Source organism: Antechinus flavipes, chromosome 1 (genome assembly GCF_016432865.1).
Source record: "Antechinus flavipes isolate AdamAnt ecotype Samford, QLD, Australia chromosome 1, AdamAnt_v2, whole genome shotgun sequence".
In the NCBI taxonomy this organism is placed as follows: domain Eukaryota; kingdom Metazoa; phylum Chordata; class Mammalia; order Dasyuromorphia; family Dasyuridae; genus Antechinus; species Antechinus flavipes.
In genome coordinates, this window is record NC_067398.1 from 724826583 (window position 1) to 724840843 (window position 14261).

Consider the following 14261-nt stretch of genomic DNA (forward strand, 5'->3'; position numbering starts at 1 on the left):
GTGAGAGTGTGTGTGTGTGTGTATACTCCATCACTCTTCAATCACAAAGGCTCCATTCAGCACCATCATTTTTTTTTGCTGAGGTAATTTGGGTGACGTGACTTGCCCAGGGTCCCACAGCCAGGAAGTGTTAGGTATCAGAAGCTAGATTAGAATTCACTTCCTCCTGCCTTCAGGGCTGCTGCTCTATCCACTGCCCCCACTGGCTCCTGCCCCGTCACTTTTCAGGAATGAAGGAGATGGAGCAGTCCTGCTGTCCCCGAGCGTGTTTGGCCATAGCCAGGCCGGGGCCCTTGTCCCTCTCTGGGCAGGTGTTCTCCCGTCCCTGTGACCTGTGGCCCCACATCTGTCCTGGAGCCTCTGCCCAGCTCTAGGGATCGGCCCCTGTTCTCTTCCGGCGGCTCCAGCTCCTTCAGCATCTTTCCTCAGGTTCTCCCGGAGTTTCCCCAAAGACAGGATGTCCTCGGCCCCAGCAGAGAGTCCGTGTCCCCGGTTCCCTCAGTCCTGGCAGGTGACGGGGCCACAAGGAGACTGGGGACACAAGTGCAAGCAGGGAGACTCCCCCGGACAGACCCCCCTAAAGAAGCCTTTATCCTCCCCCTCGGCCAGAGGAGCACAGACAAGGAATGATGGACACACGTGGGCAGTGCTTAGTGTGGGGGCTCCACGCTGAGGGCGGGGACCCCAATGAGCAGCGCAGACAGCCCCAACCTCAAGGGGCTCCCCTTCTCCTGGAAGTTTCAGCTGCAGGACACATGGAATGCTCTGGCCGGCCTGAGGGAGCAGCAGTTTATTGCCTCTGTCTCTGTCTCTGTCTCTCTGACCCCCCCTCTTTCCCATCACCACTTAGAGTGACAAAATCCTGTCACTTCCGGGTCAGAACTCTCCCCCAGAGCTTGTTCTTTGGGACCAGTCCCCCCTTTCCCAGTTTTCCGAAGCTGTGACTGCAGCACCTGCAGGAGCTACTCACAATGTGTTACTTTTTCACCTTAGGCTGGGAACAGGTTTGGGTTCAAAGCTCTGGCCCATTGTCCCTTAGGACCTGAGGGAGGAGAATGGTTGGGGTTGTGATTATGGCCCCCATACCAACTCCCATGATTCCTCCGAGGACCTTGGTTGCTTCAACCAGACGGCCTCATCTGTGCTGTGGGGGGCACTTGGCTGACAGCTGATGAGGACGGCTGTCCGTCCTCTGTGTGGGCTCCTCTCCTAGGGGAGACCTGGCACGAGTGACCTAGAACCAGACCCTCCACTGCTCGATGCGGCTGTGTGCCTTTGGGGGGGGGGGGCTGCTGAGCACTGGTTGCTGGTGGTGCTGAGGAAGATGGGTCATTTCTCCGAAGGGATTTCTCCCCAGGGATGGCAGTCAGGCTTTGGCTGGCAGGAAGTCTGGAGGCTCATGAAGCGCCGCTATTCCCAAAGTTCCTGAGTCCAGGGTCCCGTGAGAGTCTGTGAGGAGATGGTGGTCAGTGCTGGGGCTGTCCTTTGATTTGCCGGCACTCCATGTTGTCTCTCCCTCCGATGTCTTTGATGCTTAAATTTTCAAAGATAAAACTTCATATGGATTAATAAATTATCAAGTACATCTTGAATCTTGGTTTCGGTAATTTGTCCACTGTACTATTTTTGTTCGATACCCAATCATTCCAAGGGATACCCAAAGAGGAAAATGACTTGACTGTCAAAACATGCACCTAGACCAATAATATTTAGGAGGACAGAACATGGCAGGTAAAGTGAATAATTTTGATTACATTTTTGCACAAACAAAATTAATACAATTAAAGTTAGAAGGAAAGCAGAAACCTGCAGAGCATATTTTTACAGCTTGTTTCTCTGATAAAGAGCTTATTTTTCAAATATATAATCAAAATTTATAAGAATACAAATCAAATGTATAAAAATAAAGTCATTCCCCAATTGACAAATTCTTCAAGAAGATGAACAGGTGATTTTCTGAAGAAGAAATTAAAGCTATCTAGAGTCACTTGAAAAAAATGGTCTAACGATTGAATAGAGAAATGCAAAGTAGAACAACTCTGAGGAACCCTTCACACCTATCAGATTGGCTAATATTACAGAAAATAAGAATGACAAGTATGGGAGAGTATAGGGGAAATTGGGTACACTAATGTAGTCCTGGTAGAAATGTGAAGCAGTTCAAACATTCTAGAAAGCCATTTGGAACTCTGTCCAAAGGGCTTCAGAACTACGAATACCCTTGTTCCAGAATACCAGTGACTAGGTCTATATCGCAAAGAGATTTTAAAGAGGGGAAAAATTGTACGTGTGCAAAAATATTTATAGCAAGTTTTTTGTGGTGGCAAAGAATTGGAAATTGAGATGTCCACCAATTCAAGAACAGTTGGACTAGCTGAGGCAGATGATTGCAATGGGATACTATTGTGCAATAAGAAATGGCGAGCATGAAGATTTCAGAAAAACATGAAAACCGTGTTATACAAACTGATTTAAAGTCATTTGAGCAGAACCAGACTATGTTGTACATAGTGACAGCAATGTTACAATGATCAGTGATGAATGACTTAGCTATTCCCAGCAGTGTGGTGATCCAAGAAAATCCCAAACATGTCATGATGAAACATTCTATCTCCAGAGGAAGAACTGATGGAGTCTTAATGCAGGTCAAAGCAGATATTTTTATCTTTTTTTCTTTTCATAAGAAATTTGGTCTGTGTTTCCTTTCACAACATGATTAATATAGAAATGTTTTATGTGTTTTCACATATTGGGCCTGTAACAATTTGCTTTCCATTTCAGGGAATGGGGAAGAAAAAGAGAAAGGGAAAGAATTTGGAACTCAAACATTTAAATAATGGATGTGATAAATTGTTTTTTTCATGAAATTGGGAAGAAAATGAAAAATTATTCCAAAAAAAGAATCAATCTAAGCATTTTTCATAAAAAGTAAAGTAAAATAGTATTGGTAGATAATGAGAGTTCCCATGTCTTCAGTCTATTTCTTATGCCCTCATAGTTTATCATCTTTGGACATTGGGACCATCTGCATGGGAACCTTTCTAGCAAGAGACAATGGAGTGCCTTTTTGTTTTGTTCCAAAGGTCCTTGCCATCTTGGGTACTGTAACATAAAGAGATCCAATGCTTTTGTTCTCTCTGATAAATCAATGATCATGACAGCTTGTGTGGTGAGTCTGGGGAATTTCTGAGATTCAGAGGAACAGTTACATCCCATTAGCTCTGGTTGGTAAAGCAATTAGTGGTATCTCCAGAACCCAGAAACGGGTATTTCTGGCTTCCTGGGAGGTCATCACAGCTACCAAAGCTGTCTCCAGCCACACAAATTTCTCATCCTGCAGGTTGCCTTCAATACACACCTTTCCTTTGTCATTCTCAGTTCTCCCCATATTCCCCACCTTGATATGGAAATGAGTTGGAGTTGAACTTTGAGGCTGCTATTAATACTACTGTTATGTTGATTGCTATCTTGTTCTCATCATGTATGATGGGGTTCACAGAGAATCCATCTGAAGATAAATTTCTATCTTATTCTTTTACATTTAATTTTTTTGTGGGAGAAACATGACTGCCTTTTTGTAATTGAATAAAAAATGAGGATATCAGCTTATCTGATGTAGATTCAAGGAAATGTCACTGAAACAAATCCAGGAGGTCACAGGATGACTGAGATGTCAAGTAACTCATCCAGTCTCCACACTTTTAATTGTTTATATTGTTTTCTCTTTTGTAAAAATAATTTTTGTGTATTTTTCTGTTTCTTATATCACCACAGTATTTTACATATATTTCCCTATTCCCCTTTCCCTGCCTGAGAGCCCTTTCATATCAGAAGTGAAAAAAAAATTTTTTTTTAAGAAGTGAAAAAATCCAGCACAACTTATGAATACCTTAAAACTGTCTGAGAACATGTGCAATGAGGGAGACCTCCAGGAAGGGGTGGACTAGGGATGTCTTGCCTTATCTCTTCATTCAGGTCCCACTTGACCTCCATCGTTTGGTTACATTTACTTTTGATTCTTTGGCTCAGTTCTTTTCATTTACATTGTTGCCATCATTGTGCATATTGTTTTTGTGGCTCTGATTACTTCATTTTGCTACATTTACTTTTGATTCTTTGGTTCAGTTCTTTTCATTTACATTGTTGCCATCATTGTCCATATTGTTTTTGTGGCTCTGATTACTTTAATCTGTATCTGATCATATAGGTCTTTCCATAATTCTTTGTTGTTCACACACATCTCTTCCAGTGCACTAGTGTTCTGCTCCATTAATATACTACAATTGGTCTGGCCATTTTTTCATTGTTCGGTATCTACTTTATTTCAAATATTTAAGTCTCTCAGAAAGTGTAGATATCAACATTTTGGAGTCTCTAGGGACACTTTTCTTATCAAAGACCTTTTCAGGCCAGAATGATGGACTGAATGTGGGAGGGGAGAGGTTGATTATGATTATTACCCCTTTTTTTGCTGTTGTGATTGCCAGACTAGGCTCCTGCTGCAGCTGGAAGCCCATGTGATTCCTCTCTAAATGGGAAACATCTTCCTCTTGGCTTTCTCTTCCTCACCTCATTGTCCATGTGAGGCTCCTCTGATGTGGCTCATCAACTTCACTCTCTCCAGGACAGATGGGCCTCAAGTTCTGAGACATCCCTCTGGCCTCCATTCCCTTGTCCCACAATCACGTTGCTCTCACATACTCCCAAGCAGGCCCTTTACACTCCCTTCTACTCTGGAAGCCTCCCGTAAGGGAATCAAGGCAGACCTTGTCTCAGTTGCAACGGTGACATTTTCATGTTTGAAGACAAAGGGGAATGGACTGAGTGTGGTCTCTCATTTACAATCTGAGATCAAACCCAGGATGCAACAGCATGAACAGAGCTCTGGGTGGGCCTGAAGTTCTTGGTAGTGCTTGGCCCAGCCTGGCTGAGATGTTCCATCTGAGTGATTATAGCAAGCAGCCCCAGCCCCAGCCAGCTGGACTGATCCCCAGCTGAGATCCTTGGGCTCCTCATTGTCCCCTGCCTGTCCCAGACCAACCCCTCAATGCCCTTGTTGGCTCTAGAAACCTCATCCGGCTCCATCTTGGAGGCAAATTTCAGGAGCCTCAGCAAATGAAGGAGGCCCCTGATGGCTGCTCTGTTCCCCCTCCCAAAGGCAGAGCCAGCCCTTGAGTTGCAGGTCAAGGGTCCCAGACCCTACTGCTCCTCAGTCCCCTTATCTGGCCTGGGGCTTTGCCCCCACCCCCCTCAGCCAGCAGAGAGGGAGCCATGAGGGGCTCCAGAACCTAAAGCCTTTGACTCTCATTTGGCAGGCTTCTACATGTCCTGGACCCCAGAATCTCCCCAGAGCCCGGCCTTCCCTTCCTGGTCACAGCCTGATAGTGCCCCAGGGCCTCCTGGAAACCTGGGGTTCCTTCTTCTAGGGATTCCTCCTTTATCCCTGGGCCAAGCCAGCCTCCTCTCAGGTCATCATGGAGCACAAAGAGCTCTTTTGCCTGAGCTCCTAGGCCTGCTTTGATCCCTGTCCACACACTCTCAGAACTCACTGTGTCCTCTATGTTCAGCCAATCAATGAACCAATGAGCCATCCCTTCAGCCTCTCCTATGTACAATGCATCAAGAATACCAAGACAACAGCCAAGGCATCCCTGCCTCAAAGAGGCTGCCCCGGGGAGGGGGGGCGGGGAGAAAGGGGGGTGAGCCAAAGTGTGGGAGGGGTACCTGTTGGAACACACGGGAGCTACCTGGCAATAGTTGCTGGAGATCCAAACCAAACCTGCAGAATGGATCTCCTCATGTGAGAGAATGATACAAGGAGCCTGAGAGGCCGTTGTGTTGTCTGACCTCTCCCCTCTTCCCTCTGCCTCCAATTTAGCTCATTCCCAGTCCCCAACACCTGTGTCAGCAAAGGCTGCCCTGCAACTCTTTCATATGCTGTGATCCACAGCTGGGGAGGCTCCCGGAGAACTGACCTGTCTCTTAACAGGTACCCTTCATGCTGATAGGTGTAATGGGGGCTTAGCTCACTTCCTGACAGACACTTGGACATCACCAGGGGATTCTGTAGCATCTCACAGCACCCTGTGCATTGGAAGGGGGGATGCAGGAGCATGGCCGTTGTGTCTGGCTGAAACCATCGCCATGAGCTAGACCAAGGGTCCTCAAACTACAGCCCACGGGCCAGATGCAGCCCTCTGAGGATGTTTATGTGGCCCGCCAGGTTATGGCAAAATCAGACCAGAAGTGACATTCGATCTAAACTCGTGTTAGCAACGCACACTTCCGGCACTGGGCTGAGACAGCAGAGACAGAGTGTGAGGTGATACCGAGGTGAGGTGAGTTCCCAGGCCAAGGTGTGTGGTGTGGGGAAGGGAGAGAGATGCAGAAGATGGAGAACTGATGGTCCGCGGCCTTGTACAGTAATGGCAGCCACCACAACAGACAGGCGCGGGGGATGTACAGTGAATGCTGCGCATGTCACAGCCGTTGCAGGGGGAATTCACTGCAGCAGTGAAGGTCGGAAGTGGGAGTGTGAAGACAAGAAAAAGAGTACGGAAACACAGGCATCACAGCACAGAGGCAGCTTGGAGGAAGTTGGGCATTGCAGTCTGTATATCCTGTATATCTCTGTGTGGGCAAAGTTATTGCTGTTATATTGTTTTTGTAGCACTATTATATATACATACATACATACATATATATATATTATTGCTATTGTAAATATTGTAAATATATATATAATGTTATTTTACTAATAGCAATTTGGAATCCCTTGGAAATAATGATGTCAAGAAAAAGAAAAATTGACTCGGAGTGTAGGAAATTCAAAGAACAGTGGACTTAGGATTACTTTTTCATGCAGTACAAGGAGACAGCTGGATGTCTGATATACCAGACACTATATTCTATGTTCAAAGAATATAATTTGCGTGGACACTATGAAACTGAACATAAAGATAAATATGATTGTTTGGTTGGAGAAGTGAGAAAAGATAAAATATTAAAACTGAAAAATACATTGACAACTCAGCAAAATACTTTTGTGAAGCAGAAGCAGCTAAATATTTCATCACTGTGAGCAAGTTTTCAAATTGCTAAGCTAACAGCATACACTGGCAGACCATTCGTGGAGGGAGAATTTGTTAAAGAATGCCTTCTTTCTGTTGCCAAAGAGATGTGTCCGAAGAAGGTCGATTTATTTAGTGCAGTGAGTCTTTCAGGACTTACAATTACATGGAGGATTGAAGAAATGGGAGACAATCTGCATCAGCATTTGCAAAACTCCATTTAAAAAAATTCATATTTTTCCTTGGCACTAGATGAAAGCAATAACGTTCGTGATTCTGCACAACTTCTAATTTTTATTCGTGGGACAAATGATTTTGAAGTCATAGAAGAGCTTGCTGCACTGCAAAACATCCAAGGAACAACTACAGGAGAGGATATCTATGAAAAGGTTTGCCAAACTATGAATGGTTTGGAGTTGGACTGGGCTAAACTAGCCAGCGTGACAACTGATGGTGCTCCTAGCATGGTGAGGTCTAAGAAAGGAGTAATTGCTCGCATTAACCAAGAGATGGACAAACATAACCGTTCTCACCCAATAGCCATACACAGCCTCATCCACCAAGAAGTGCTGTATAGTAAATCACTGAAGTGAGACTCTGTTATGAAAATTGTGGTATCTGGTGGTAACTTCATTAGAGCTAATGCACTAAATTACAGGCAATTTCAGGAATTTCTATCTGAGCTAAATGTTGAGTATGAAGATGTTCTATATCACACAGAAGTCCATTGGCTTAGTCGAGGGAGAGTTTTGAAACATTTCTAGGACTTACTTCCACAGATTACAACTTTTCTGCTTTCAAAAAACAAAGAAGTACCAGAGCTCAATGATGCAGAATGGAAATGGCACCTTGCCTTTCTGACAGATGTAACAGAGCTACTCAACAATTTCAATATGCAACTTCAAGGAAAAGGGAAGCTCATCTGTGATATGCAATCACATGTCAAAGCATTTGAAGTAAAATTAGGCCTCCTCATCAAACAAGTGAAGGAGGAAAACTTCTGCCATCTCCCCACAACTCAAAATCTGTTAGCGAAAAAACCGCTGATTGCATTCCCAAACAAAACATGTGTGGATTCACTGGAAAAATTGCAAAAGGAGTTCCAATTTAGATTTAAAGAGCTTCATCTCCATCAACAGGACATACAGCTTTTCTGTAACCCATTTTCTATTGACATTGAAAATGTGGATACAATTTACCAAATGGAACTGGCTGAACTGCAGAATTGTGACTCTTTGAAAGATGCATTCAAGTCAAGCAGCCTTCATAATTTCTATGCATCTCTCCTCTCTGAGACATATCCTCATCTCAGGACCATGCACTCAAAATGGCAACCGTCTTTGGCAGCACTTATGTCTGTGAACAGATTTTTTCTAGAATGAAACATTTGAAATCTCCAACCAGATCAAGACTAACGGATGCACACAAGCATCACTTGTTACCACTAGCAGTGACAAATATGGAACCAGACATTGACCATCTCGTTAGCCAAAAGCAGGCCCATAGTTTGCTTGATTTAACTTTACTTCATTTTAAATATTGTATTTGTTCCCTTTTTGTTTCTTCACTTCAAAATAAGATATATGCAGCATGCTTAGGAATTTGTTCATAGTTTTTGTTTTTACTATACACCAGCCCTCCATCATTCTGAGGGACAGTGAACTGGCCCCCTATTTAAAAAGTTTGAGGACCCTTGGGCCAGACTCTCCTCCCACAAGGACAAGGGCATGTGGAATGATCAGGCCCACTTCTGTTATGGGCCAGAACTCTGAACTTGAAACAAAGAATTCTTACAAGGTACTAAGGCAACGGAATTGATAGAGACAATAGTTATGTAATTTAGCATGATTCACTATGATTGATTTAATCCTACAAGGAGATGTTATGGGCCAGAACTTGAAAACTCCAAAACTCTGGCTTCTTGGTTAATAGCTTACTATTTGGCAAAAACTGCTGGGAAAAGTGGAAAAGAGTATTGCAGAAATGAGGCATGGATCAGTGATTCACATCCCATACCAAGATAAGGTCAAAATAGATTCCTGATTTAGACCTAAAAGATCCTACTCAAAGTAAACAAGGAAAACAAAATGGAACTGAGGAGACAGTGGTTAAATCTAGTTTAGCATTGACTTAATCCTACAACAAATAACGGTTTCCTGGTGATATAATGATTGGTGTATACTCAGTGTGGGACATATAAGCGGGGACTCACAGCCACATTCATTCATCCCATATCACACCTCCTTGGTGGCAGGCTCTTCTTCTTGTCTTCTCCACTGAAACCAAGACTCCAGAAGGCTCTCCAGAATGCTGCCCAGCCCCAGGAAGGAGATAATAAAGGATCTGGACTACAAGAAAGCTAACTGGGCTGCAGGAAAGGAGACAAGACTTTGAAGGAGACAATAAAGGATTTGGACTTTAACACCTGGCTGCACTTGTGGTGATTACTGAATTGAAATGAAGGCTGCTCCCAGAGACCCCAAGAAAACCCCAACAAAGAACATCTCATTTTAGCGAGGACATTACACACTTCCCTCCCTGGAGCCTGGGCCCCATTCTGTTACTAGTTCCCTTTTCTGATGAAATGCAAAGGAGAGAAGCCTTATGGTTGGTTCCAACAAAAAGGGGTTAGTGCCCTTGTCGTTCCTCACTTCCTGTGGGAGAGCCAAGATGTGCTGGAAGCCTCAGGATGAGGAGGTGCACAACTTCCCTGTCAGGGGCCAAGAAATGGTCTGTGAAGGAGCAGCTCGCTTCTTTGGGTTTGTTCTTGCTTTACGTGATGGGAAGGGGGATTGGTTATCCTCTCATGCATCAACTTCATCATCTCTGTGGACATTCTGGGAGTATGAGTGCCAGGCTAAGTTACTTATCTTCAGCCCATCTCCATTTGTTGTGATTGATGGTTCCACACGTGGATGGCATGATGCTGGCTGATGGAGAACCTTTGCTTTCTTCTTTTAATTGTCTGAGCAAAATTAGCACTAGAAAAATCCATCCATACTTCATTGCTTCTCAGACTCAGTGGCTACCCTGAGTGCACAATCATCTCTAAAGTAAGACATCCTGCATCCACTCTGCCTTGACTGTAATCTTGCCTTGTAGCATTTTCCAGTTAGGTGATTTACCATCAGTGCAAAAGCTGACCTTGAAGACATTCTCACCCTCACTGAAGAAGGCACCAACAGTGTTCCTGAGAGCATAGTGCTTTTTAAAAAGGGAGAGAGTATACAGCCCTGTGTTGTTTGGGAAAATGAGAGATCATGGTTCTTCATCCAGAAGCCAGGCCAGCATGCCTGATGTACAGTGTGGATGGACTTCTCTGGGCAGCTAAATTCTTCTAACGTCTCCCACAATCCCTCCCAACTGTCAGAATCAAAAGCTTTGATCAATTTGACAAATGTGTACATACCTCTGTTCTGCTCTAGCATTTGTCCTTGAATGGTCAGGAAACAAATAGCAAATCAGCCGTTCCTCAGACCTTTTTGAAGCCACCCTGGTTCTTGGGGAGATGACCATCTTCCAGGTAAAGAATTAGCTTATTGAAAAGCGCATTGGCAAGAATTTTGTCAGCAGTGACTGAGACAGACATCCCCCCTCCCTAGGTGATTGTCACATAATAGGCTATTTTCTTTTCTTTTATGGTGATGGAAAACGGATGCATCCTTGAACTCCTGAGGGACAACCGCCTCTTGCTTTATGATCCAAAATATAAATCAGATTTTCTTGACCAGGGGACTCCCTACCTTGTAAAGTTCAACTAGAAAAGAATCAGCACCAGGTGCTAATGACCTCCTTCAGTTGGAAGTTTAGCTAGACAGACTTTGACTTCAACTAGACATACAGTCAGTGGCTTCAGCATTGGTTGGGGATGGGCTCTTGAGAAGATTCTGGAAGTGTTCAGGCCATCTCTAAAAGATCATGTCCTTATAATTGATCAGTGAGGATTCATAAGTACTGAGTACTTGAGACTGTTGGTCTTTGGCTCTTAATAGCCTTCATGGAATCAGAAAGATCTTTGGCCCCTAAATAAGTCCTAATTATTGCTCTAATTTCTTTTTCTTTGGTGGAAAGTTCTCTTTTCATTTTTGAGACTAACAATTTGATTTTCCTCTTTCCTTTTTTAAATCAAATTAACTAAAGGTTTATCTATTTTGTTGGCTTTTTCATAAAACCAACTCTTTGTTTTATTTATTAATTCAATAGTTTTTTTTAATTTTCAATTTTATTAATGTCGCCTTTTATTTTTAGAATTTCAAGTTGATATTTGATTGGGGGTTATTAAGGGATTTAAAATGAGAATGTTATGTCTGATCTTGTAGACACTGAAGAGACACAAGAGTTTATTAAATAGAGGAGACTTGCCCTTTAGAAAGATGATTTGGGTAGCAGCATGGAGGATGGACTGGAGTGGGAATGGACTTGAAGAAAAGAGTTGAAGCAACTAACAGGATATTGTAGAAGTCCAAGTATGAAGGATGAGAGTCTCTACCAGGGTGGTAGCGGTGCCAGGGGAAAAAAGTAGGTATGTACAAGAAATGCTATGAAGGTGAATGCAAGCAAGATTTAATAAAAAGGTCAAGAATATCAAAGGAATTAATGAAAAAAATGCATAGGATTGTACCTCAATCATGCCATAACTAAACCTGTATTATAAGTGGCGTTAGTACCATTTGGCACTAAGAAAAAAGAGTGGTGGATTAGTGAATTAGGTAAGGTACACAAGGCATGTATCCATGGTAATCTACTCTTTGATAACTCCCCAACCTCCAGCTTCTTGGTTAATAGCTCACTATTTGGCAAAAACTTCTGGGAAAAGTGGAAAAGAGAATTGCAGAAACGAGGCATGGACCAGCGATTCACATCCCATACCAAGATAAGGTCAAAATGGATTCCTGATTTAGACCTAAAAGATTCTATTCAAAGTAAATAAGGAAAACAAAGAATTGTTTACCCATCACATCTTTGGAGAAGGGAGAAACTTATGGCTAAACAGGAGACAGAGAACATTAGGACACAAAACATGAATAATTTTGGTTACATGAAAATAATTTTTTTTTGGACAAGCAAAGCCAATTCAATCAAAATTAAAAGGGAAGCAGAAAACGGGGAAACCAATTTTACAAAAAGTGTTTCTGACAAAGGCCTCATTTAAAAATAGAGAGAATGAAGTCAGATCAATAAGAAATCAAGTCATTTCCCAACTGATATATTGTCGAAGGATATAAACAGGTGGTTTATAAGGTTTTGTCTTTTCTTTGAGTGTCTTTATTAAATCTCTTTGTAGAATTATGTGGGCGTGTCATTTTGTGGGAGCCAATGGAAACCTCAAAGAACCTTTACTTGACAAGGGCCCGGCCATGGCAGCCTCAGGGAGACAGGGCCCCTCACCCCCCTCCACCAGCTAAAGCCTGAAGGCTCAGCTAAAGCCCTACCCTGGAGTCAGTGCCCTGGGAAGTAGTTTGGGAAGGGGGGGAAGTGCTGGTCAAGGGAGATAAATGATCCATTTCTGGGACTTATCTCACTGTGCTCTTGGGCAGGTCCTGGACATTGGGCTCTGAGCCTGAGACAGAGAAACAGGAAGCACAACCTCAGGGCCCTTTAGCAGCTGTGGCTGCACCAGAAGTCCGGGCCAGCTGTGGGGCGGGGGCTGGGCTGGCAGGGGGGTTTTTGCCCCACTTCCTCACTGAATGTATCACTGTGTAAACCATTACTATCACTTGTTTCACAGTAGTAATCGGCCTCGTCCTCGGGCTGGATGTTGCTGATGGACAAATAGCCATCAGCCCCAGAGCTGGAGCCCGAGAAGCGGTTGGGGACCCCCTCGCCCTTCTCTACATATCCACCGCTGCTGACATACATGAGGTACCGAGGGGCCTTTCCTGGGCTCTGCTGGTACCAAGCAATATAGTAGTCACTGTGCTGATTGCTGAGGGTGCAGGAGAGTCTGGCCGTGGCTCCCAGGGACACAGACATGGAGGGAGCCTGAGTCAGCACAGGCTGGGAGAAGGAACCTGGAAACACAGACAGACATTAATGTTCCAGCACAGGAGGGAGGGGGGAGGTGCTGGGAGACCCTCACAGGAGGGCCTGGGACAGGGGGGAGGGAGCAGGAACAAGCAGGGTCAGCCCTGACCTGAGCAGCAGGTGAGCAGGAGGAGGCAGAAGAGAGGCCAGGCCATGGTGCAGGGGACCCCGAGAGCTCTGCTCCCCAGAGAGAACCAGCTGGGTCTGGGCTCTGCCAGGCCCCTCTTATCCTCTCCCTGGGAGCCTGGGAGGGGGCTGGGAGGGGGCAGGGGCTGGATGCAAATCTGGGTCTTCTGAAGCATCCCTGGGCCCTAAATGTGGGGTCCCAGGTCCCACGGGGAAGGCGTGTCTCCCAGGGGGAGGGGATGGAGCAGTGAAAGCCCTTGCCCAGCCCAGCTGAGATGTCGCTTGTGAGGGATCCCGGGGGTCAGAGCAGCCACAGACACAGGCAGCTGGGCTCATCCCCCCTGAGACCCCCCAGGCTCCTCCTGCCCCCTTTGCCTGCCCAGAGACAGTCCCACAGTGTCCCCTAGTGGCTGCAGGCCCTCGAGTCACCCACAGCCCTGTCCCGCCCTTTTCAGCAAAGCTCAGGGGCCTCAGAGCAAGAAAATTCTTGGTAATGGTCACCAGTTCCACAAGGGGGGGTCTGTGCAGCGGACAATGGGATGATAATATTGTGTGTGTGCGTGTGTATGGGGGTGTGTGTATGTGTGTATGTGTGTGTGTATGTGTGTGTGTCTGTGTGTGTATGTGTGTGTATGTGTGTATGTGTGTGTATGTGTGTGTATGTGTGTGTATGTGTGTCTGTGTGTGTCTGTGTGTGTATGTGTGTGTATATGTGTGTATGTGTGTGTGTATGTGTGTGTGTCTGTGTGTATGTGTGTCTGTGTGTGTCTGTGTGTGTCTGTGTGTGTATGTGTGTGTGTCTGTGTGTGTATATGTGTGTATGTGTGTGTGTGCGTGTGTATGTGTGTTAGAGTGTGTGTCTGTGTGTGTCTGTGTGTGTCTGTGTGTGTGTCTGTGTGTGTATATGTGTGTATGTGTGTGTGCGTGTGTATGTGTGTGAGAGTGTGTGTCTGTGTGTGTCTGTGTGTGTCTGTGTGTGTTTATGTGTATGTATGTGTATGTGTGTGTATGTGTGTCTGTGTGTGTCTGTGTGTCTGTGTG

At 44.8% G+C, this 14261-nt stretch overlaps 2 gene segments (V, D, J or C); both read right to left on the minus strand.

The window, feature by feature from the left end:
• The window catches only part of LOC127545825 (immunoglobulin lambda variable 4-69-like), a 42083-nt gene that overhangs the window by 3288 nt on the left and 24534 nt on the right, over positions 1-14261 (minus strand).
• LOC127545822 (immunoglobulin lambda variable 4-60-like) lies at positions 12144-13374 on the minus strand. The segment is given in 2 exon segments: positions 12144-13081; positions 13204-13374. Coding segments are annotated over 2 exon segments (459 nt in total).